Source organism: Aspergillus ochraceoroseus (assembly GCF_002846915.1).
Source record: "Aspergillus ochraceoroseus IBT 24754 chromosome Unknown P175scaffold_1, whole genome shotgun sequence".
Lineage (NCBI taxonomy): Eukaryota > Fungi > Ascomycota > Eurotiomycetes > Eurotiales > Aspergillaceae > Aspergillus > Aspergillus ochraceoroseus.
In genome coordinates this window covers 6,039,300-6,061,336 of record NW_024468476.1, presented here as the reverse complement: position 1 = coordinate 6,061,336, position 22,037 = coordinate 6,039,300, and the positions used below count along the sequence as shown (strand labels likewise).

At 51.7% G+C, this 22,037-nt stretch overlaps 10 protein-coding genes across 10 annotated transcripts; 5 read left to right on the top strand and 5 right to left on the bottom strand.

The window, feature by feature from the left end:
- Positions 1 to 583: 583 nt before the first annotated feature.
- P175DRAFT_0529182 (uncharacterized protein) lies at positions 584 to 1,171 on the bottom strand (the record flags this gene model as incomplete). The annotated part of the gene is made up of 3 exons (XM_040899666.1): positions 584 to 980; positions 1,029 to 1,059; positions 1,114 to 1,171. 3 exons carry the CDS (start codon positions 1,169 to 1,171, stop codon positions 584 to 586), a joined length of 486 nt encoding a protein of 161 aa, XP_040757010.1.
- Positions 1,172 to 1,244: 73 nt separating this feature from the next.
- On the top strand, positions 1,245 to 3,045 carry ptcG (type 2C protein phosphatase PTC1; the record flags this gene model as incomplete). Its single annotated transcript, XM_040893380.1, has 2 exons — positions 1,245 to 2,534; positions 2,605 to 3,045. The coding sequence occupies 2 exons, from the start codon at positions 1,245 to 1,247 to the stop codon at positions 3,043 to 3,045; spliced, it is 1,731 nt and encodes a 576-aa protein (XP_040757009.1).
- A 28-nt stretch (positions 3,046 to 3,073) lies between these two features.
- P175DRAFT_0498716 (uncharacterized protein) lies at positions 3,074 to 3,871 on the top strand. The gene has a single exon (XM_040896566.1). The coding sequence runs from the start codon at positions 3,278 to 3,280 to the stop codon at positions 3,476 to 3,478; it is 201 nt and encodes a 66-aa protein (XP_040757008.1). The 5' UTR covers positions 3,074 to 3,277; the 3' UTR covers positions 3,479 to 3,871.
- A 1-nt stretch (position 3,872) lies between these two features.
- Positions 3,873 to 4,983, bottom strand: P175DRAFT_0427752 (mitochondrial 54S ribosomal protein mL67; the record flags this gene model as incomplete). The annotated part of the gene is made up of 2 exons (XM_040893264.1): positions 3,873 to 4,625; positions 4,708 to 4,983. 2 exons carry the CDS (start codon positions 4,981 to 4,983, stop codon positions 3,873 to 3,875), a joined length of 1,029 nt encoding a protein of 342 aa, XP_040757007.1.
- A 438-nt stretch (positions 4,984 to 5,421) lies between these two features.
- On the top strand, positions 5,422 to 7,347 carry P175DRAFT_0426764 (putative UV radiation resistance protein (UVRAG); the record flags this gene model as incomplete). The annotated part of the gene is made up of 2 exons (XM_040893196.1): positions 5,422 to 5,502; positions 5,569 to 7,347. 2 exons carry the CDS (start codon positions 5,422 to 5,424, stop codon positions 7,345 to 7,347), a joined length of 1,860 nt encoding a protein of 619 aa, XP_040757006.1.
- A 364-nt stretch (positions 7,348 to 7,711) lies between these two features.
- P175DRAFT_085681 (Zn(II)2Cys6 transcription factor domain-containing protein) lies at positions 7,712 to 12,090 on the top strand. The gene is made up of 6 exons (XM_040901118.1): positions 7,712 to 8,226; positions 8,328 to 9,204; positions 9,310 to 10,304; positions 10,359 to 10,406; positions 10,455 to 10,756; positions 10,819 to 12,090. Exons 1-6 carry the CDS (start codon positions 8,076 to 8,078, stop codon positions 11,668 to 11,670), a joined length of 3,225 nt encoding a protein of 1,074 aa, XP_040757005.1. The 5' UTR covers positions 7,712 to 8,075; the 3' UTR covers positions 11,671 to 12,090.
- Positions 12,091 to 12,741: 651 nt separating this feature from the next.
- P175DRAFT_0429296 (pepsin-like aspartic protease) lies at positions 12,742 to 14,120 on the top strand (the record flags this gene model as incomplete). Its single annotated transcript, XM_040893351.1, has 4 exons — positions 12,742 to 13,061; positions 13,110 to 13,387; positions 13,471 to 13,695; positions 13,783 to 14,120. 4 exons carry the CDS (start codon positions 12,742 to 12,744, stop codon positions 14,118 to 14,120), a joined length of 1,161 nt encoding a protein of 386 aa, XP_040757004.1.
- A 966-nt stretch (positions 14,121 to 15,086) lies between these two features.
- Positions 15,087 to 17,533, bottom strand: P175DRAFT_0529176 (uncharacterized protein; the record flags this gene model as incomplete). The annotated part of the gene is made up of 3 exons (XM_040899665.1): positions 15,087 to 17,108; positions 17,180 to 17,345; positions 17,469 to 17,533. 3 exons carry the CDS (start codon positions 17,531 to 17,533, stop codon positions 15,087 to 15,089), a joined length of 2,253 nt encoding a protein of 750 aa, XP_040757003.1.
- A 366-nt stretch (positions 17,534 to 17,899) lies between these two features.
- Positions 17,900 to 20,258, bottom strand: P175DRAFT_0427313 (PalH/RIM21 family protein; the record flags this gene model as incomplete). Its single annotated transcript, XM_040893232.1, has 2 exons — positions 17,900 to 20,061; positions 20,150 to 20,258. The coding sequence occupies 2 exons, from the start codon at positions 20,256 to 20,258 to the stop codon at positions 17,900 to 17,902; spliced, it is 2,271 nt and encodes a 756-aa protein (XP_040757002.1).
- Positions 20,259 to 20,965: 707 nt separating this feature from the next.
- P175DRAFT_0420140 (DUF614 domain protein) lies at positions 20,966 to 21,987 on the bottom strand (the record flags this gene model as incomplete). Its single annotated transcript, XM_040893099.1, has 2 exons — positions 20,966 to 21,195; positions 21,273 to 21,987. Coding segments are annotated over 2 exons (945 nt in total), but the record flags the coding sequence as incomplete, so codon positions are not given.
- Positions 21,988 to 22,037: the final 50 nt, after the last annotated feature.

The window sequence follows — 22,037 nt, the reverse complement described above, 5'->3', positions numbered from 1 at the left end:
GGGCCTTCCCTTTTAGGCAACCAAAACTGGATTAGTCATCAAAAAACCTCACTGAACATGTGACCATACTATACTATACTGAATGCGGTCAAGTCTTCAAGATGGGTGCATTAGGGATTTACTACGGAGTACTCTGTATGTACTATGTAGTGAGTAGTGGATACTGGATGATTATATTATATTCAGGGGGAGGATTAACTATTCTCAGGAGTTTTTTATTTTTTAGTCTAGAATAAAGATTGTCTTAGGTACTTTGTAGGTATCAGGAACATGCTATGAGCAAATTACACTTGACCCTTATATTATTACTACTAGTACCTACTAACTAGTATTAATAATGATAGTCATGAAGAACATTAGTTAATAAGAATAATCATCATCATAAAATATTTTCAAGTGTTCCTCCATGAACAAGAAGGAAGAGTGGGTGGGAACCCAGTAGCAGAAGTTACCGTCGTGGTACTCTCACTTCTAATAATAAATGTCCTCCCTCCCTCCCACCTACCATCCCCATCATTAATCCTATTAATATTATTACTGCTGCGCCTCTCCTCCATTTATCAATTCAGGATACCCGCACCTCCTACCAGATCTGACTCTCAGACTGGTCTCGATTTCTCCCTTTCCGTGAGTCTTCTTTAACCCTTCTAGCCTCTGTCCTACAATCCCACTCCCAGCGCGCAGCGGGGTTCACCAGAAGTAGCCCATCGCGCCCGATCCACGTATATCTGCCAGTCCTGTTGGGATCAGATTGCGATTCGTGGTGACCTTGGAAAACTCGTGCTGGACTTTCATTAGGCACTGTTTTTGCATTTCCCCAGAAAAGAACCCCGAGACTCCCCTTCCATGTAGTTTCCCTTGCTGGCATGTTGCATCCATCATCATCATCATCGTCATCATCATATCTGGCGACAGTGCTATTTGAAAAGTCACCGGAGTCTCTCCAAAATGCTTCCTCGTTCACCCGCTCGGGTTGAGGACTACCATCCCCTCAGACTGGTGGCTAATATCCTCTTTTTATTCAAGACTCATCCCCCCCCGCTTCCGCCGCAACATCTCCTTTTCCTACGTCAGTCCCCATCGCCCGCTTTGTCGATATCCGTCATCCGTCACCCGTCACCGCCCTATTCTCGTCGTTCCGTTGACTTGACATCGGATTTGTAGCATCCATCGTGGAAAAGACAATCAAGCTGGCAGGTAATAAGCGGAGAAGTTTTTCCGGTCAGGGTGGGTTGCTGAACAGGATGTTCAGTGGCTCCTCGAGCCCACCCAAAGAGAAACCAGAGGCAATCGCCCGCTCCGGTGCCATCAATACGCCCTCCCTGAGTATCCAGACGGAGGATACCGGAGTCTCCCAGAAGCGATTCTCTCCTCCTGGTAGCTTCTTCACACGGAGAGCGAGTGAGGAACAGAGCCCTGGCGGCGAAAAGAAGCGCCGGAGCAGCACAGTCACAAAGGCCGCGACATTTTTCACCAACGCAAAGAATTCATTAAGTCTCAGCAGTAGTCCCCGAACTGAGAACTCCTTTAACTATCCGATTCAAGAAGCCCCCTCGATTCAGAAATACGGAAGTATGGATCCAGCGCTAAATGTCCCACAAGGGTCGCTGAACAATTCAGCGGGTGAATCGTTGCCAACGCCTCGGTCATCATTCAGAGTCGGCGTGACAGAGGACCGGAATCGAAAATGCCGCCGAACCATGGAAGATACCCATTCTTATCTCTACAACTTTCTGGGAGCCCCTGCACCGGTTCCTCAGCTGGATGGTGTTAGTCAAAGCCCCCCCAGTCCTCGTGATGCATTCCCCCGGACGGAAGCAACCACCAACCTGGTGGAAACTGATAATGGCTATTTTGCTATTTTTGATGGGCATGCGGGCACCTTTGCTGCGCAATGGTGTGGGAAAAAGCTGCATCTTGTTCTGGAAGATGTTATGCGCAAGAATCCCAGTACCCCGGTGCCGGAACTCCTCGACCAGACATTCACTACGGTTGATCAGCAGTTGGAGAAACTCCCCTTGAAGAACAGCGGCTGTACTGCAGTTATTGCGTTGCTAAGATGGGAAGATCGGGTTCCTTCTCCCAATTCCATGACAGGTTCGTCCGCTCTCACGCCCGCCGCCGCCGCCGCAGCGGCAGCCGCCAAGGGCGAGGCGGACTCGGAGGCCGGTGATACACCAACCCAGGCGACTGTCGCTACTCCAACCGCATCTCTTCACCAGAGACTACGGGAAAAGGCCACTCGCCAACGTGTCCTCTATACCGCTAATGTCGGTGATGCCCGTGTCATTTTATGTCGAAATGGCAAAGCCCTTCGGTTGTCCTATGACCACAAAGGCAGCGATGAGAACGAAGGGAAACGAATCGCCAATGCTGGTGGTTTGATTCTCAATAATCGCGTGAATGGAGTTCTGGCCGTGACGAGAGCTCTTGGTGATGCGTATCTCAAAGACCTCGTAACTGGCCATCCATACACAACAGAAACAGTCGTCCAATCGGATTGTGATGAGTTTATTATCCTTGCCTGCGATGGGGTGAGTAGCCCTGAATATCTTGTTATATTTTTTTTTGTTTTGTCTTGGATGGTACTAATCAATTTTCTAGCTCTGGGATGTCTGTAGCGATCAGGAAGCTGTGGATCTGATCCGCAATGTTTCGGATGCCCAGGAGGCATCGAAGATTCTTGTTGATCATGCACTTGCACGGTTTAGTACGGATAACCTTTCCTGTATGGTGATCCGTTTTGATGCGGACAAAGTACGGGAAATGGCCAACCGCACATTCAGCCAAATTTGTGGAGAGGCACTTTCATCTGTGAACGTGGGTCATGGAGTAAGTGAAGCTGACAAGATCGTGGAGGGGGCTAGGAAAAGTATGGCCAATGCCGGAATCGCAGATAACCCCGAGACAGCCGGGGAATCTTACAAAGAGATTTTAGAGAAAGCCTCGACTCAGGAACCTGGCCCGGAGCTGTCTGTCAGGGCGGACAACGCGGCTCAGGTGCTCAATCAGACTGGCCAGCCTCATGCGAGCAACGGTTCATGAACGGGGTCTAATGGCTCAAGGCACTGGTATTATCTTGAGGAGGAGGATAGAAAGCTACAGGCATATATAACCTGGATTGAATCAAAGGAAGATTTCTCTTTGCCTTTTTTTTTTTTTTTTTTTTTTTTTGCAACCTTTTCTCCTTTGTGGTCACATTTTATATCTCTTTCTATCCATCACTAAGCTACTGGGATCGATTACAGCAACTCCCCCCTTTTCCGGATTTTCTTTCATGTCCAGACTTGGTAAATCGGGGTTGCATGGACCTCCTGAGTGCCCAGCATTTCATTTCTTCTTCTACCCGGCCGATCTGATTTGTATCTGTTTTGGACACGCTGCTTTCTCTTTCAGTGCTTATTCTGCATTCCCGAGCCCTTGTTCTTTGTCCACTAAGGAACAGGTCTGGTGGTGGTGTACTTGTATCTCGACGTGATGAATGTAAACCTGTTTTGCATATCTGCAAATACAGAGACAATGGGAATCTTTACTCTGAGCCTTTCCAGGTCGACTCATGTTATGGAAGCCCCATGCAATCTGCAGTCCTTTTTTTTTTTTAAAAAAAAAGCGTATGTATTGTATATTGGTCTGTGTCTGCTAAAGTCGAAGAATTATTTCATAGATGCAGGAAGAAGAGGGGACAAGTAATAGTAGTTATTGTTGTTTAAAGGAGCTTGATATCTAAAAATACACACGTTTGGAGGGATGTTACAAAAAAAAAAAATCCCCTCTTTAATCACAAGAACAGATATCCACAGGAAGGGAGGGAACCATCACGATACAGAGCACAGAGCACAGAACACACATAGTACAATTCCTCGCCTAGCTGCTTAGGCAGTCTTCTCCTTGAACTCCTCGTTAGCAAGAACCTCGACTCCATAGATAGGCTTCTGGCCAGGCATGACATGGTCACGGGATAGGTCCAGCTCGCCGTGTCGAACTCGTTCAGGCCAGGTTTCAGCGAAGCGAGCGTCATGAACATCGGTCCAAAGGATCTTCACCAGGTCGCCCTCCAGTGCCGCGGTGTTCTCTTCCGTCTCCTGGATTTTGTAGTCCACCATCGCGGAGCTCAGAGTCGATTCTAGATTGGCAACACGCGCGGCATGCTCTTCAGCCTTGGCGTCCTCCTTCTTCCGGGCATCCCTTCGACGCTTCCTCGCAGTACGAGTCAGATATCCTCTCTGGCCATCGGCAAAGCCGTCCTTGATTTCCTCCTCCTGGATCGCCAGGACGGCGGAGATATCAGCAACGCTTGTGGCCTTCTGGTCCATGAGAGCGCGAGCGCGGTGCTTCTTCTCCATCAGCCACCCGACCTTGTCACTGTATTTTTCATTGAATTTCTCAGCCTCCTCAGGGCTCTTTGGTCGCTTCTGGTCCAGGAATTGTTCTGTGATTGTGATCATCTCCCGGGGAGGGGAGAGTTGGCGCTGCATGGCGAATTCACGGAGGAGATGGTATGCGCGGAGACCGATTTTGGAGTCGTTGAAGTGCACGGAATAGTAGGGAACCCACATGTCTTTGCGGAGCGCTGCGGGGACGGTTTTCTTCCCATGGTATACGAGTTGTCGGAGGACGCTGTTTTTCTACAGGGGGGGGGGGGGGGGGGCGGAGCGGCAAAATTAGTCATATATCCCAGGATAGGAGGAGAACAATGCGAGGTCTCACCTCCAAGTACCGTGTCAACGAATAGACAACTTGGTTTGTGCGGATGTTATGGTAGACAAAGATATTTTTGCCGTGGGTGAGAGCATTCAAGGCCTTTCGTAACCGCGTTCCCTCCTTGAACTGGTGTGTCTTGAATGCGTTGGAATTCTGCTCCCGAGGCTTCCCTTGGATCAAACTGTGATTCTCGACTGGCGGACGACGGACAATGTTCCAGGTTCCGATCTTGGTGGGATCCAGGATCTTCTGGAAAGGCTTGGAGACGGGTTGTGAGGCCATTGCGGCCGGGAACGCGGGACTGGGCCTCGCGTGAGTTATGTAAAAGTGCGGAGTCAAGGAATAGAGCGTAATTCACTCTATCGCATAATTGGATTTAAGAGGGGGAGAGAGATGGATTGGGTGTTGTAGTGGTAGTGGTCAAGCTATGGAGGTGAGGTGGAAGAGGAAGAAGCGCGGATCATCAATTTTTCGACGAACGGCGGGAACCAAACGGGGGAATCCGCCGACACTCTCAAGTCCCTCACTAGTTAACTATTAGGTAGAAGCTCTCTGTCAACTGTCAGCATAAGTTTGCGTTCCTTTTTCAATTACGGTTTATTAAGGGCTCTTTTTTTTTGTTTTATCCCTTTTTTTTTTTGGAGGGGAGTTTACTTTTATTTTTTTATATGATGTCTGGATGAAGAGGTACAGACGCTTTTGCTTTTCTGACGGCTCGCAATGTCGACAGCCAACACCGCGGATGGGTTGATCAATGACGATGCTAGCGGTCGTTGCGAAAGATCCTTCCTATTCCCATCGGTGGGTAGTGTCCCTTACCAGAAAGGAGAAATGAACTTGTTAAATAACTGATCCTTTGGTTTTTAGAGCCGCAAGCTTCGACATTTACAAGCCATCTCCGTACGGAACCTTGGTCTCGCACCTCCGAGTCGGGCTCGAGGGAAGACAATTGACGATGAGGATATCCCCAACTCGCTGCAATCCCCGTCGAAGATCCTGGCCCAAGATGCGAATCGATTGCTACACCACTCACGGTCCTTCTCTACTCTAAAATCCCAGCCTGCAACTGGCGACCAGGACATTCCGAATGAGCAGCAACTGCCGCTGCGACCGGTCCACCGGAGGAATACCTTGATATGGAGCGATCCCAACCCCCGGACACGACAGGTGATGTTGGAGGATATTACACGAAGCCGGATGGCCAATACGTGGTTCTCGATGCATTGCGACGGCGTCGACGAACCCGTGTACGTGAGCGAGGTTGTGGAAAACACGACGAATCCGAACTTCCGCTCGTTTGACCTGAGCATTTGCGGGCCATTGGTTTCTCGCTTGGATCGGCTGACATTGAAAGTATGGGTGAAGACCGTAGCGATGGAGGATTATATAGTGCTGGTGGAACTACAACTACACCTTCAGTCTCTCCAGTTTCTGGGGCGGTCGTTGGACAGCTTCCACCAGCCATTGCCCTCGAATTCTATTCTATTTCATTTTCCCGACGGGGTGTACACGAACCTGACCGATATCCCGCCGTTATGGACGACGTTACCGATGCAAAGCTCTAAATCTAGTGATCCGACCACAGTACCAACGTCCTCGTATGACGCGTTGATGCGGCTAGCAAACCTGGATGAATGCATCCAGGACGCCTTGATCACGAGGGAACGTCTGGAGTCCCAGATTAGCTCTATCCTGGAACAGAACCAACATGCCCTGAACATGACCAGCGAGGCATCCCGGGCTCAGGATAAGCTCGCGCTCACGAGGAACGCAGTCTCCGCAGAGAGGAAGCAGCTCCGCTTGGCGTACAAGCGGAAGGAAGACCTCATCGCCAGTATCCGCGAGAGAAAGGAGGCCATGGAGCGCGGGCATCGCACTCAAGAGAGGGTGCGTAGTCATCTTCCAGACGCGCAGGGGAAACTCTTCTCCAGCAGGAAATTGCTGGATCACAACACGGACGAGACCAAGGGTCAGATCCGGCGCATTTCTGAAGACCTCCTGGAGATTTTTCCTATCGACCCGATTCCCGACAAACCGCTTGGCTTTACCATTGGTGGGCTGGCGCTTCCCAATTCGAATTTTACGGACGTGGACCGGGACGCGGTGGCGGCAGCGCTAGGATACACGGCGCACCTGGTTTATCTGTTGTCGTTCTACCTGTCGATCCCCGTCCCATACCCCATCACCCCGTACTCGTCGACTTCATTGATCCAGGACCCGGTGTCCTCGTCTCTCCCGCAACGGACCTATCCGCTGCATCCGGTCAACGTGCAGTACCGGTTCGAGTACGGGGTGTTTTTACTGAACAAAGACATTGAATTCTTGCTCAACAAACAAGGTCTACGGGTGTTGGATATCCGCCACACGTTGCCCAACCTGAAGTATCTGCTGTACGTCCTCACGGCGCGGTCCTCCGAGATCCCCGCCCGGAAAGCAGGCGGGATCCGGGGGCTTCTCCCGGGTCGGTTGACGCCCTGTTTATCACGACGAGGAAGTGAAGACAGCGTCGCATATGGCGAAAGCGTCTTTCCCCGAAAGGGAACGCACCCGACATCGAAAATGAATGGGGAAATAACAACAGACCAAGGGAACAACCCGACCGGGCTATCAGTCCCGAGTGGTTCGGGCTCTTCTCAGGTGGGCTAATAGGGAGAAGGGGCCGATGTAACGGCGCGGTGGGCTTGAGTACGATCTATGTGCTTAGGGCGTGTGATTATTGGGGAATTAATTTCAAATCTGCCAGAGAAGTGCTGTACAAGCTTTGGTTTTTCTTCTTTTCTTTTTCTCTCCTTTGGTGAGGATTGATTTGCATTGTACATATGATATCTTGCTTTTGCTATCATCGTCACCAGCATCTTCCGAAGCTACAAGCAAGAGGAATCATCTCTCCCCCTTTCTAATATACTCTATCTAGAAGTACAATCAGGAACTCATTATTATTCAATCATGCAGTCGACCCTGAGGTTTATTCTTAGTGAGAGTCTATTAGGAGAGTCTATTAGAATTATAATCGATAACAAGTTCACACTGACTGGACCACTAAAAGATTAAAAATCTCACGATCCACTTCAAATCACCACCTCGCTTCTTCTCTTCTTCTTCTTCTTCTTCTTCTTCTTCTTCTGCTCGTGCTTGTCTTAGATTGTCTACCCCGCATTTCTCTTGTCTTGAACTCAATGTAATAATCAAGATGTTCTTCTTCTCACATCCTTGATTTTTCTTTAACAAAGAACCTCCACCGCTTTCTCCCGGCATCTTCGCTTTGCATCGGCAAATCTGCAGTTTCCCCAGATTCCAACGCAGCTCAGTTAATTCAGAGTGAGAGAGAGAGAGAGAGAGAGAAAGAGAAAGAGATACAGGACTCCTTCTTGGTTATGATGTCCTCTCAGGGTGGCCAGCAGGAGGCCACTCTTTATTCTCACGATTCCGATCGCAGATCCCCTTCGCCACAGAATCAGCAACATCGTCGTGGCTACCAGGCCTGCGATCCATGTCGCAAGCGCAAGGTCAAGTGTGACCTCGGTAGTGAGACTATCCCCCCCCCCCCTCCCCCAATTTTTCACCCAGATTCATCCTGTCTTTTGCCGTCGGATGCTGATTCTATTCCCTCCCCTCCCATTATCTAGGTGTTGATAACCCCCGCCCTCCACCGTGCGTTCGCTGTCGACGAGAAAGTAAGCGATGCGAATTCTCCGCCACCCGGCGCAAACGCAAGCCCTCCGACGTCGAGGAGACTCTCGACGGGGTCTTGCGTCGCGATAAGCGGATGATGGTCGGAGATGTCGCATCCAACGCCAATGGCTCTCCCAGCGATGGTTCGTCCTACCAACAACACGATCCGTCGCCATTTGAGTCAACCAGTAGTCAACCACGACCCAAGTGGCTCGAGCGCTCCCCGCCAACGAGCCAGGTGCCCTCATCCAATGTGCCTCCGCAGTATGCTGCCAGCCAGCCTGCTACATCCACAAACCAGTTTTCAGATGTAAGGAATACAAGACCCCCCACCTACTCGGTTGGGGAAAGGGCACCGGGCTCAAGGTTTAGTCTTGAGGGCAACCAGCCCATGATGAACCGTACCGCCGTCGAACTCCTGTCGCCCGCGATCAGTAACAGCCACGATGCACTGCATCTTCTGTCGGAGGCCGCAGGACGGACGGAAGACCTGAATCGCCAGAGCCTTGGGAATCGCTACGCAGCGGCTCGCCAGTCGGTGTCCTCTTTCAACTCGTCCATGTCCCCCATCACCCAGGCGGGAACTCCACAAAGTGCAGGCGGGTCCTTCTCCCGACAGTCGAGATCGACTGCTGTGCATTCTGGTTCTTATTATCAGGGTGGCGGGTTGGCTACGGGGGAGTCGCACATCCCCGACAGTAATGGTCGCGCAGACTCCGTGGACCACTCGTTGGAGTCGGGGTTCCAAGACGCCGTCAAGGCATGGTCGCGACTACGGTTTGTTCGTGCTGGCTGGCTTTCTGTCGAGGAATCGATGGCTTATGTGGCATAGTAAGTCGATCCTCCCGCCTTTCTTTTCCTTTCTTTTCTCTCTCTCTCTCTCTCTCTCTCGCACGCGAGAGTTTTCGGGGGTGTTTTGCTGACGGAATTTCTTAGCTACTACGAACATCTCGCCCCGTTGAGCCCCATTGTGGTCCCGGATTTCTCTCATCCTTCGACTCATCGTACGCTCCTTACTGACGAACCTGTGCTGGCGGTAACCATCTTGACAACATCGTCCCGACATATGAAGCCAAAAGGGGACGGAGCACACTCTCGAGCGTTTTACATTCATGACCGGCTCTGGTCGTATCTCCGTGGTATGATCGAACGCTTGTTCTGGGGCCAGGAGAAGTTTGGCGGGAACGGCATTGGGATCAGCAAACCTCGGTCCTTTGATTTAGCACCCACTGCGGCCAAAATCAGCCACAAAGGTAATCTGAGATCTTTGGGCACGATTGAGGCGTTGTTGATCCTGACGGACTGGCATCCCCGCAATTTGCACTTCCCTCCTGGTGATGATGAGAATGCACTGCTTGACCTGGATGCGAATGCTCCGAGTCGATATGACAGAGATCTCGACGGCGATGGCGAAAACGCTACAACTCGAGGTACCAGTGGCGCTCCTGAGGGTCGACTGGCATTCCAGACGTGGCTGGAGCCAGCGTGGCGGTCAGACAGGATGTCCTGGATGTTACTTAGTACTGCACAGGCTTTGGCATTTGAATTGGGGGTGTTCGACCAGAAGAATGACGCAAAGGCTGCCGCTGAATCCCCAACTGAACAGACCCGCAAGCGTCGGCTGCGTCGACTGATCCTGGTGTACATCACGCAGAGTAGTGGCCGCCTGGGTATTCCCTCTATGCTGCCCCTCCCCCAATGGGCCAATGATATCCAACCTACACCCGTAACAGGATCCAAGGATAATGACGTGGATAAGATGCATGATTGTTGGATTGGCATTTCGAAAATCATGTACCAAAGTAACCAGCTCCTGTTCGCCTCGAACGAACAGACCTCCGAGCTGATTCGCAGCGGGCGGTATCGAGAGCAGATTGACCGATTCCAGCCTTTTCTTCGAGAATGGCGACACAATATCGATGCTACTGAATGTAAGTGGGATTCCCCCCCCCCCCCGGGAAAAAAAAAGGCTGATCTAGGTGTAGTGGCACCTGCAATGCGGAGTATTCTCATGATCGAGTATGAATATACGCGTAAGTCCTTCCCTCTTCAGTCAATTAACTTTGTCTAACGGCTTTCAGGATTATACGTCAACTCTTTAGCCTTGCAGGCGGTGGTCGATCGATGGACAACCATGTCACACGAGGCGGCCCAGGCTCAAAACAACCGACCGGGATCTGGGCCCGCATCAGGCAGCGGCGGCTCGTTTCATGTGCTGATGGAGCTGTATCGAGTCAATGAGCAATATATCCAGGAGGTTGTGGATGCGTCACGCAAGATCTTACAAACAGTGCTTGAGGGACTTGTTCCGGGGGATCATCTGAAACATGCTCCTGTGCGAACTTGCTTCCGCATACTTTCCGGGATGATCTTTATCCTCAAAGTGAGATATTTTCCTTCCGTGGTAGTCTGCCAAGCTTCATGGCTGGTCGCTAACCGTGATAGACATTCACTCTCGGTGCCAAAGAAGATGACGTGCGAGTATCGTTGGACCTGCAAGACCGAACAGTCGAAGCACTGCGCACATGTGTTGTGGATGACATCCACCTGAGCCATGCGATCGCGCGACTCCTCGAGCTTCTGACGACCAACATCCGCACACGGTTTCTTAGGTTTGCCCCCCTGGACCGTAGCGGTGATGGCGACGGGCAAGATCGGACACCAGCGCCAGCCTCCCGAGTGCAGTCTCCCCGACAGCGAGAAGGAGGTGGTGGAGTGCAGAATCGCCGCGACGGGGCCAGCAGCAGTATCAACAACAACCACCATAACAGCCGTCATGGGTGGACCCCCGGACAGCAACAACCGCAACCGCAACCGCAGCAGCATCAGGGCCACGGAGCGGCAGCAGCATCAGGGCAAGGTCAGAATGTCGGCTATGTGGACGGGCACCCACCGAGTACGACGATGGCTTCCGTGCATGATCCCCTGGCGGGGATCCCTGTACAACCGATTAATTCTTCGAATATCAATGTCTCATTCATGCCCCCGCCGCCGTCTGTATACTACAACTACTATGATCCGCGGGCGACGCCGCCGTCGAGGGAGATGGAAGGATCGAACGTTGCGCCGCACACCGTGAACGAGAACCCGGGGGCTCCTGACTGGTTTGCGCTGCCGTTGGACCAATTCTTCAACAGCTCGACGGCGGTTGTGGACCAGGGTCTGGGAGGAACGGGACCGATGGTGGGCGAGTTCGATATGCTGGAAGTTCTCCTCAACGAGCAGTACGACGGGAATGGCGATGGGCTTGAGTCAGGGCCAACCCTCCCTTCGCAGTTTATGCAGGCATCATCATAGGCCGCATTCTATGTACGGCATGATCATGCCGATGCTGTACATGTTGATTTTTTCATGTTTATTATAATACCCGGGGTATTTATTGGTGTTTCTCGGGCCGGTTTTACTTGATTTCCCTTTCTTTTGTGACTTACGCGAACCTTGATGGTTCAATCAGCCTGAGATGAGGAGATGTTTCCCTTGTACGATGGATGGAGTGTACAGTGATGCGTGATGAATAACGGCGGTTCCTTTTCCTAGGATGCCTTGGTATGCGACACAATGAAACACGTGTATACAAAGTCATCAGAATTAATTTAAGTAGGAAGGCGAGTGTCTCAATCTGGGCGCACCAGGCTCGTATTCAGAGAGGCAGGTTACATGCTTCGTAGCGGTCTCTGATGTTGTATAGGGAGGAGGGTTGTTTCACGTGAGCCACACAGGTTTTGGTTTCATCTTTATTGCTTCATCTTCGTCTCTCTTCTACTGGGTTTCCCCTGAGTCCCTGGCATCCGCAGATCAACCCTTTTACTTTTACCCCGTTCGTCTACAACTTCAGCAGCAAATGGCGATCGTCAAGAGTTTTGTATACCCAACCCAGACCAGCCGTCTTGGTTTCCTCACCAAGCAAAGCCAAATACTGCGCCAACACCCCTCCAGTCATCTCTCAGAATGCTTACTCCTCTTTCGCTTCAAAACACCTTTCTCTCCCGTGCCTGGCTTGTGATAGGAACCTGATTCCTCGTTGCTGGCCGTGGCCATCGACCAATCCCGTGCTCAGTTTCCCCCCTGGCCATGACCGTGCACATACTAGGTGTGCGTTGCAACCCATGATGCGAGTCACAATTCCCTGTCTCCATAATGTGCTCTTTGCACGCACGATCTTCACCGGTCAATTCCAAGAATGGGTATAGGTCCTACTTGATGCTTGAAACTAAAGCAGGTGGGGACCCATTGTTCCCGTACAGACCAGCTCGGGCTCCTTTTATTCTCTACCTTATATATCCTTATCACTCTGGTACGGTGAGGGATTTTCCATTCTCTGCAGGGTTAAGATCTATTGCTTTCATTCAATCACTTCCCTGCCCCAAAATGGTCGTCTTCAGCAAGGTCACCACCACCGTCCTGGGCCTTTCGGCCGTCGCCTCCGCCGTGCCTATGGTCCCTACTCTCAAGGGCTTCACTGTGAACCAGATAGCGCACAAGGTCTCCGAGCGCAGCATCAACCTTCCTGCTGTCTATGCCCACGCGTTGCGGAAGTACGGGGCCATTGTGCCTACTCACGTCCATGCCGCTGCGTATTCCGGCAGCGCTGTCACCACCCCTGAGGAAAACGACACTGAGTACCTCACCCCCGTGGATGTCGGTGGCACCGTTCTTAACCTGGACATTGACACTGGTTCTGCTGACCTGTACGTACAAGCTGATCCCATGATTAATGCCCATGCTAACCAGACTAGCTGGGTTTTCTCCTCTGAGCTCCCCGCTTCCGAGCAGAGCGGCCACAGCGTTTACAACCCCAAGGACAACTCCACCAAGATGCCTGGTTACACTTGGAAGATCTCCTATGGCGACGGCAGCAACGCCAGCGGTAACGTCTACCGTGACACCGTGACTGTCGGCAGCGTCGTTGCTCGACACCAAGCTGTTGAGGCTGCGCAGCAGATCAGCTCGCAGTTCCAGCAGGACAGGAACAACGATGGGCTGCTGGGTCTGGCATTCAGTTCCATCAACACTGGTTAGTTTCACCGAAACAACAACAAAAACACCAAGGCCATGCATGGCCATGCATGGCCATGTATCTAACTCTAAATTGAACAGTCTCCCCCTTGCCCCAAAAGACCTTCTTTGACACTGTCAAGTCCCAGCTCGACTCTCCTCTCTTCGCAGTGACTCTGAAGCATAACGCCCCTGGCACCTATGACTTTGGACACATCGACCGCAAGAAGTACAGCGGCTCACTCACCTACACCGACGTCGACAGCTCCGACGGCTTCTGGAAGTTTTCCGCTACCGCAGGCTCCACCAAGTTCGATGCTATTGCAGGTATGTTCTTCTTCTTCTTCTTCTTCTTCTTCTTCTCACCGAACGAGTCTATATTTTTCTTTGGCTAACCCAAAAAAAAAAAAAAAGACACCGGCACCACCCTCGTCCTCATCGACACCGCCATCGCAAACTCCTACTACAGCAAAGTCACCGGCGCCCAGAACTCCCAATCCTACGGCGGCTGGGTCTTCCCCTGCTCGACCTCCCTGCCCTCCTTCACCATCACCATTGGAGACTACGACGCCGTCATCCCCAGCGAATACATCAACTATGCCCCCGTGACAACCGGCTCCTCGACCTGCTTCGGCGGCATCCAGAACAACCAGGGCCTCGACTTTTCGATCCTCGGCGACGTCTTCCTGAAGAGCCAGTACGTCGTGTTCGACTCCGAGGGGCCCCGGCTTGGATTTGCGGCTCAGGCGTAATTTCCTTCTTCCTTCCTTCTTTCTTTCTTTCTTTCTTTCCTTCTTTCTTTCTTTCTTTCTTTCTACCTAGGACGGCCTTCTTCTTCTTCTCCTTCTATCTAGGTACCTCAGTGAGTGAATGACTGACTGACCGATTTATTAATCGGTTGATTTGAAATAATGATCAACAGGCGAGACCTGTGCTGTATAGTTTTATCTTTCTTACTTTCATTATTCTTTTTTTTTCTCTCTCTCTCTCTCTCTTTTTTTTATCCTTCCCTGTGGGATACATCGATAGATAGATAGATAGATAGATAGATAGATAGATATGTAGATATGTAGATAGTCTTGTACAGGAAGAGAGAAGAATATGACTGGATAGAGCATAATGGATATTTTTGATCTCTACTTTTTTCCTTGCTTATTTATTTACTTGTTTGTCGGTAGGACCGTACTATGTTAATTAGGGTGGTCCTTATCTTAGTTATAGTATAGTATAGAAAGTAGAGTATGTATGTGATCATGATCATGTCCAACATGAGCGTAACGGAGATAGAAAACTACGAGCTACGGAGTACTCCGGTACTCCGTAGCTCGGAGTTCATCCCTCGAAGCCTAGCCTATAAATGCGGCGAAAGCGCAATATATGCAACTGAAATAGCTATCTATACCACCATCCTATCCCAAGGACCTAGATCGCGACCTAGATCACGACCTAGATCAGGATACATGTGAAAATATGTTCATGCCATATTGCTTTATGTGGGAATCGAATGTCGAATGTCGAATGTCGAATGTCGAATGCTCAATCGTCATGTGCATGTGCATGTGCATGTGTTTGTGATGATGTGTACTGCGTTGTTCTGTGAGTGAGAAGAGAGTAAGCCCGACTGTCATTGCAGCGGCGACATTTGTTCTTTGCTACCGGGATTTCGTTTTGTGGTTGCCAAATCAGGGATATGGATGGAGAGTGAGACGGAAAAATCACTACAGCTCCTGTGTATCCAGTCCCCAGATTTCCCAATTTTTAAGAACATCCCAACCTACGCGACGCACTCGGCGTCGCCAAGACCGACGCTTCGGGTCGGTCATGAAGCAGGTACCCTCATTCATCTCAGCGAGTGGCTCCTCCTCCTCCTCCTCTTGTTGGTCGGAAGGCACGACAGAAACGTCGTCTTCTCGGGCTCGTTTCCCCAGTAAGGAAGGGGGCTTTCGCGGCGTTTGTAAATGTCCCTTGGGGGAGTTGGACCCCGGGCTCAAAAGACCCGCGCCCGACCCGTTCTCTTGATCCTGCTGCGACGTGCCGACGGGACCACCCAAGGGGCTTCGCTCGTGGCTTCCGTTGAGGTCCGCGCTCGTCGCGCGAGACGCCCCGGGCGTTTGGGACTGTATCCCGCCCCCCATTTGCTCCTGGTCTGCGGGAACAGTGTAGTACTCGCCAAGGAGGAAGCCTTTGCGACCGATGCCGAATACTTTCAGGTGCTGGAAAATTTGCTGGTCCGAAAGGGCTTCGCCTAGTTTCTCGGCCATGACTTCATCATCTAGGGCTATAAACTCCGCGAATGACCGCGGGCCATGCATCGGCCCCGTGGCGCCTTTTGGATGCGGCATCCCAGGTTTAGGTTTTACATATAGAGAACAAGGGGTTTCAGGTCCCGAGGCGGCGCTCCCGTCCGGAATAAGGAAGCGCAATGCTTTGAGATTGCGTAAGAATGGTAGGAGCAGACCGAGAGTGTCCATGCTAGAGAATTCTGGGGCAAAAGATAGCTGTTCCAGCTGCGGACTGGCGTGCACGAGACGAGCCATGACATTTGGCGGGAGCGGCCAACGGCTGGGCAGCAGGAGGTGTCGGAGAGTTGCAGCATGGTTAAGTACGAGACTATTGAGAGTGGAATCACGGATGCTGGCCTGAAGGGTTGGCGAGTTCGACCGGGTGGTTGTAGCAGAAGGTGTTCCTAGGTCATGAGATGAGGTTGTATGTTCTGATGCTGGTGGTGTGAGGGTTGTAGGGGGAGCGAGCTGTCTCGGGGAATTGATATATTCATAGGGGTTGGTCGTGCTGACGAAGTAGATCTTCTCCAGCCCCGTAAACCCGGCGAAAAACTCGACTTGTCGTTGACTGCAGATGTCTACACGAATTGATTTGAGTCCCACGGGTCTGTCACGCGGTATTACGGGCCAAGTACTATCGACGAATGTGTTCAAGGTATTTGATGCGTCTGAACATGTCCCATTGAGGATCGTGACCTCCTTTACGGTCGTGTAGTCGAATGCGGTGTTGAACTCTTCGCTGTGACGAGCATAAAGGTTCTGAAGCCCTAGTTTCCGGATTCCTATCTGGTACTTTGCGGCCGTGCACTTGCGAAAGTAGTCGTGGAGCATAACACTGGGCTCCTGCACATTCCTCATGCGGGGCGACCAGTGGAGTTTAAGCTCCACCAACTTGCGGGCTTTCCAAAGCAGGGTCGAGATGTCATCCGGGTAACACAGAGGATCGATATCGGTGATTTTGAGGTATCGCAGGTGAGGCATCGCGGGAATGGTGATTGTGGGTCGGGGGTGCCGGCTCGAAGGGAATCTGACCGTTAATGATGTCAGTTTGGGCAGCTGCGCCAGACCCAGGTAAACGGTCTCGAGCATTTTCGTGCTGAGTTCCCAGCTGAAGGTCTGCAGCTCCGACATTCGATCCACCGCAGCCCGTGCGGCGATATTCAGCATCATCGACGAATCTGGGACCCGGCCGACACGCGCATGTTCTTCCAGCTCCAGCTCCCGCCAGTCACCCCGCAGGGTCAGCGACCGAACCAGCGATGCATATGGTCGTGTGATGACGGCATTCAAGCCCATGGAAAACGGGCTGGCACTTCCCATGCCTTCAGGTTCTTCGCCACGGTATCGGATTTTATCGTACGAGGTCAGAGTGAGGTTTTTGTAGAGTTGGGGGAGGGCCATGTAGTTGAGGACCCGACATGTCTGGCACAGACGAGCGAGATCGCCCGGGTCGTCTAACTGCAGAGCTCGATGTGTCAGTCAATAGCATAGTGGGATCCTGGTGATTTTAAGTGGAAAAAGGCCCATACAGAAGCGACAATCAACGCAATCAGATTCAGTGGTAAGACCAGCAGCGACGCTCCTTGAGGGCGCTCGACTGCGACGCAGGCATCAAACATATTCCGATTGACAGCCGCCATGACGCGACGGCCAGCGGCGATGGAGTCGCAGCATCGACTAACAAGCAGGAGGAGGCTAGAGAATGATCGAGCATGGATCCATGCGCCAAAAAGTACACAGTTGGGGGGAAATTGAAGAAGAAGGAGGAGGAGGAGGAGGAAGAAAAAAATGTTTGGTGGAAGAGAATCGGAGACTCACGTTGCCGAACCCCAAAATTTATGAAGTTCGTCCGTTAGCTTCATTTTACGAGATGTCAGCTCCATGTCCACGCTACTGGCCAATGAATGCAGGATTATGATAGATAATGTCTGTATTTCACAAGGGTATCTGTTGGTATGAAATCAACCCATCCGTTTTCAGTCGCCCTCTACATGTGTGTGGGGGAGAGCAGCCCAGGGACATAAATCCCATTTGAAATCACAGTAACCAAGCTGGCCCCAATATATTCCTCCTGAAAAAGAAAGAAAGAAAAGAAAGAAAGAACCCAAATCCCAATGTCCAAATATAGACTCCCCGCTAAATCCCGGCAACAAATGTCATGGTATAACCAAAGGCAACAAGAATAATAAGAATAAAGTGAAGTAAAACAGAAAAGAAGAGGGAACGGAAGAAACGGTCAAGGCCCGCGATTATTGTCCCTGTAAATCATCATGCAGAGGCGGAGATGCTCGCCCTTCTCTCGACTGCACCTCAAGATGATCATCTCTCTCGTCGGATACAGCTGGAGATACCACGGTCTCCGGTCCTGTTTGGGAGGTCTGGCGGTCGGATCGATGGTCCTTTGGGCCGACGAGCGCCGCCGCCTCAGGGTCGTAACGGAGTTCATAATCCATACCACCAAAATCGCCTTGTACATCTGCTGCCGTCCAGGGCGCAGCTGTTTGAACTTGCGGCCGAATAACCTTCATCTGAGAATCACCCCGACGACAAGAAGCTCGTCCACCAGAAGCCCCCCGGTCCTCGGGACTGGACTCCGTGAACCAAGGTGGGGACCATGTATGTTGGCCGCGGCGTCTAGCCGGAATAACAGTCACCGGCAGAGCGTTGGCAGAGCCTTGTCGGGCCGCTCGAGTGTTTGGGCCTCGACGGAACGAGAAGAGATTAGGTCGCAGCCGCGAGGTATGCCGTTGTTCTTCTAGGTCATCCAAATGCGAATCTAGCTCCTCCTCAGACAAAAAGCCCTCTTCCTCTGCCTGCGCGGAGGCAACTTCTCGCGGCAGAGACCCGCGTCTTCTTCGGAACGGGTTGAGGATAGTCCGCCATCGCTGGTCGACATTCACAATCTGGGGGGAGTTCTCTCTCGTGGTGGAATCTGCAGACCCCCTGTCAGGAGTCGGTATGTCTGGTTGGGCGTCAACCGTAGTCAACTCCTTCTCTTCCTCCCCTTCTTCTTCTTCTTCTTCTTCTTCTTCTTCCATGAAAGGCATAGCAACTGGTGGCGTAGGGCTAGAAACAGGGTGGTAGTGAACATTATAGACAGTGCTCGCGGCACTGGTCGTGTCCGCTCGACTGATAGGAGTGACAGCTGCTGGTGGCGGCGTGGGTCGCGCTAGTCTTTGCCGATGTGCATGAGCAGTTGCCGCAGTATTTTGACTGCCAAGTTGAGGTTGCATGTTGCGGCCAGCTCGAGGGCGTAATGGTCGATGTCCCAGTCCCATCATTCCTCCCCAGCCGGAGGATGTGGCTGTACCCCCGCCCCGATCACCGCCGTGGAAGTGATGCCGGGGCCAATCGACTTCTTCAGAAGGGGTGACCTCCAGCATTTCATCTCCGTCAAAGACTTCTCTACCCAGGATGCCATCCTTCCTCTCATCACGTTCGAGCGCTTCAATGCGCTCCACCCACTCCCAAACACAAACGCTTGCCGCGGCGGATCCAACCCATCTAATATAAGTACCCCATCCAGCCACCTCGGGCTTCGCAATATCCAAGACAAAGAAAACGACAGGGATAAGAACGGCGCATAATGATAGAAGAGCAACAAGGCAAATATTCCTCATCTTCGGATGAAAGAAGGCGAATCGGTGTTTCGATAGAGAGTAGAAGATTACCCAGGCGGCGTAGAGGAGGTTAAGAGCAAGCTCAAAAAGATAACTGAGCGCGGGGATGGCATCTTCGTAAAGCCGGGGTCGGGTCGTGTTCGTTTTCACCAAAAATTTATCCAGGATGCTAAAGATAGTATCCAGGACAATGAGCGCAAAGCCTGCGTACTTGATCATGATCTTTTCCTTGTGTCGGGGAAATAGACGGATAAGGGTCTGAACCTGCGCAAGCCAAAGAAATGTACTGGAGATGACTCGAACCACTCGAATTTCTAGCCCATCGATGACTTCCGAGGTGAGCGCTTCAGCGTCCGAGTAACCGTATTCATACTGCCTCTCAGCCACCCGAAACGAATCAGCCGTGGCGATGGTGAGAGATATAGCGACTAAAAGTGCAGCGACTTTCTGCAGCCACGGGCGCCCACCCACACCCACGACAGACGAATTGTTGCGATAGGAGCTGCTGATCATGCCGTGTCGACCCAGAAAGTTGGCGCCACCTCCCGGTCCACCAACGTAGAAAGTTCGCGGCGTAATGAGGAGGATGATAACGAGAAGATAGCTGACGACCGTTGCGCATCCGATCGTATATAACTGCGGCGTCACCGAGGCGTAAAAGGGTTCGCGAGTGTCGAGTACGGCGACGGGGCCAGATGATGCCGTTGCTGTCGGGGAACTCGTGCATAAGGGATCGAAGACGGCATTTTCGCTCAGAGAGATCGAATAGGAGCGATTTATGTAGATGTAGCCTAAAGGCGATCAACAGGAATCATGTTAGCTCGGTTGCTGGCGAAAAAGAGAGAGAGAGAGAGAGAGAAATGTCGACATAACACGCACCATCACTGGGGAGCAAAAATGGCGTGCACCCTGGATAATAGCTCTTGGTGGTAGTCGATGTTGGCTGGGCCCATATTTGGCGAGGAGCGAGGTGTCCCTCGTCCCCCATGGTCGTGGTCAGGCAAGCAATCCGGACGAATTCCCGTCGCGGCCAGAGCAGCTTATACACGCGACGGAATCATGTGGACTATTCGAGTTTATCCGCCCGTCAGTTCTCCATTCTAGTGGGGTGCGTAAGAGAAAGGCAGTCGTTGAAGCCGACGGTCGGAGCGACTCTTGGGGACACTTGAAAGGAGAAGCCAGGCCAGATATGAGATCGACCACAACGAAAACGAGAGGGGTCTAAGACAAACGATAGAAATAAGGTCAAGAGGTATTATCAGGAGATAGAGAGAGAGAGAGAGAGAGAGAGGAGAGGTGAGAGGAGTGAGAAACCAAGAGCGAGTGAGCAGACAGACAAAATGCGCCACATTGGCCTTGACTGGTTAAGCATCGTCCACCGCCGCCCGCAGAGTCTGCATCCGATGTTTTAAACTATCTACTTGCATCTCTTGGCATTTTCTTTCCAAAGTACGGAGTGAATTAGTTGGTGGTGCTCTACATTGTGCTCTATCCAGTCCTCATCTGCGAGAACTAGGGAGGTACAGACCACCCCGTACGAAAGTAAGCCAGGTCCAGCCTGTCCTTGTGTCCTTGATAGATTGTACAGGAGAATCTCTCCAGAGGGTATCCGTTCTTATGTTTCGCTCAAATTAAACCAATTTCCAAAGGCTCTTCATATTCGGAGGACGAGGTACGAACGGGGGCTCATCTTGGGGGTGGTGGACCGTAAGACATGGGCATCGGTGCCAGGTATGGGGAAACGAGAGTAGCCCCGGCCGCCCGCGCAGCCGTTGCACGCTCTTCCTCTCGAGCCTTGATCTCCTTTTCGTCCTGAATTAATGTGCAGCACATGCAGCAAGTCGCTCGCACACAGTCCGACGCAATGTCACCTCGTATTGAATATGCCCTGCGTGTGCGAGTGTGTTGAATTGTAGCCAGAAGCCCTAAAGGGAGAAAGAGAAAAAAAAAAAAAAAAAAAAGTCAGCCCAGAAGCACATCTCCCGGGAACATTCGTGCTTACACTGGCATCCACAGAGCAATGCCATAGCGGTGCATGACCCATTGCATGTCTCATGTCCCAGCATGTTCGTTGGGTCCTCTTTGCGGGATCTTAGGGAAAGCCGATGCTGGGTCCGGCCGTATAAAATACACGGGCATATAAGTCCAAGACAACAGACTCCAATGCTGGAGCATTCGCATAAGCCATGGCTCCATGTTCCACCCCTGATTTTCTGACTGGGGTGAGATATTTGCCCTGGTCGGTGATAGGTCATAAGATCGCTGGTTGGGGTTGGTTGAGATAAGGTTGCAGGAGGTGGGAAATACGGGACCTTGGGAGACTGCAGAGGATTCGCATCTGGTTCAACAGGTATTGTCTGATGGTTGAGCTCTTGTCCAAACGCATTCGGGTTCGTTTTAACAGGAAGGGGGCCTGGAGAACTTGGAGGCTTCACATATGGCGGGTCGTGCGTCGCGCTGGGTAGTTGAGGTTGTTGAGATATATTGTCCGCAAAGGGGGCATAGTTTGCTGGGTGCTGTCGAATGTCGGGGCCATAGGCCTGGTTGGTGCTCTGCTGAACATATTGCGCCTTTTCGCTGAACTCCGGAGCGATAGGTGGTGATGCCAGTCGCGCAAGATGCTGGCCTGGGGGACTCATCTCCAACGGAGTCTCCATATACGAATATCTCTGGTTCACCCCGATATTAGAGGTATCTAGATGTAATTGTGGGTTCATTGTCGCAACCGGGCACACAGAAGATGATGACAGTGAGAATGAAAGCGAAT

Bases quoted from the DNA above. Each gene is read 5' to 3' on its own strand.
- P175DRAFT_085681 (XM_040901118.1), top strand. From the start codon at position 8,076: ATGATGTCCTCTCAGGGTGGCCAGCAGGAGGCCACTCTTTATTCTCAC. The intron at 9,205-9,309 runs GTAAGTCGATCC...GGAATTTCTTAG, and splicing joins TCGATGGCTTATGTGGCATA to CTACTACGAACATCTCGCCC. The intron at 10,305-10,358 runs GTAAGTGGGATT...ATCTAGGTGTAG, and splicing joins CAATATCGATGCTACTGAAT to TGGCACCTGCAATGCGGAGT.
- P175DRAFT_0498716 (XM_040896566.1), top strand. From the start codon at position 3,278: ATGTCCAGACTTGGTAAATCGGGGTTGCATGGACCTCCTGAGTGCCCA.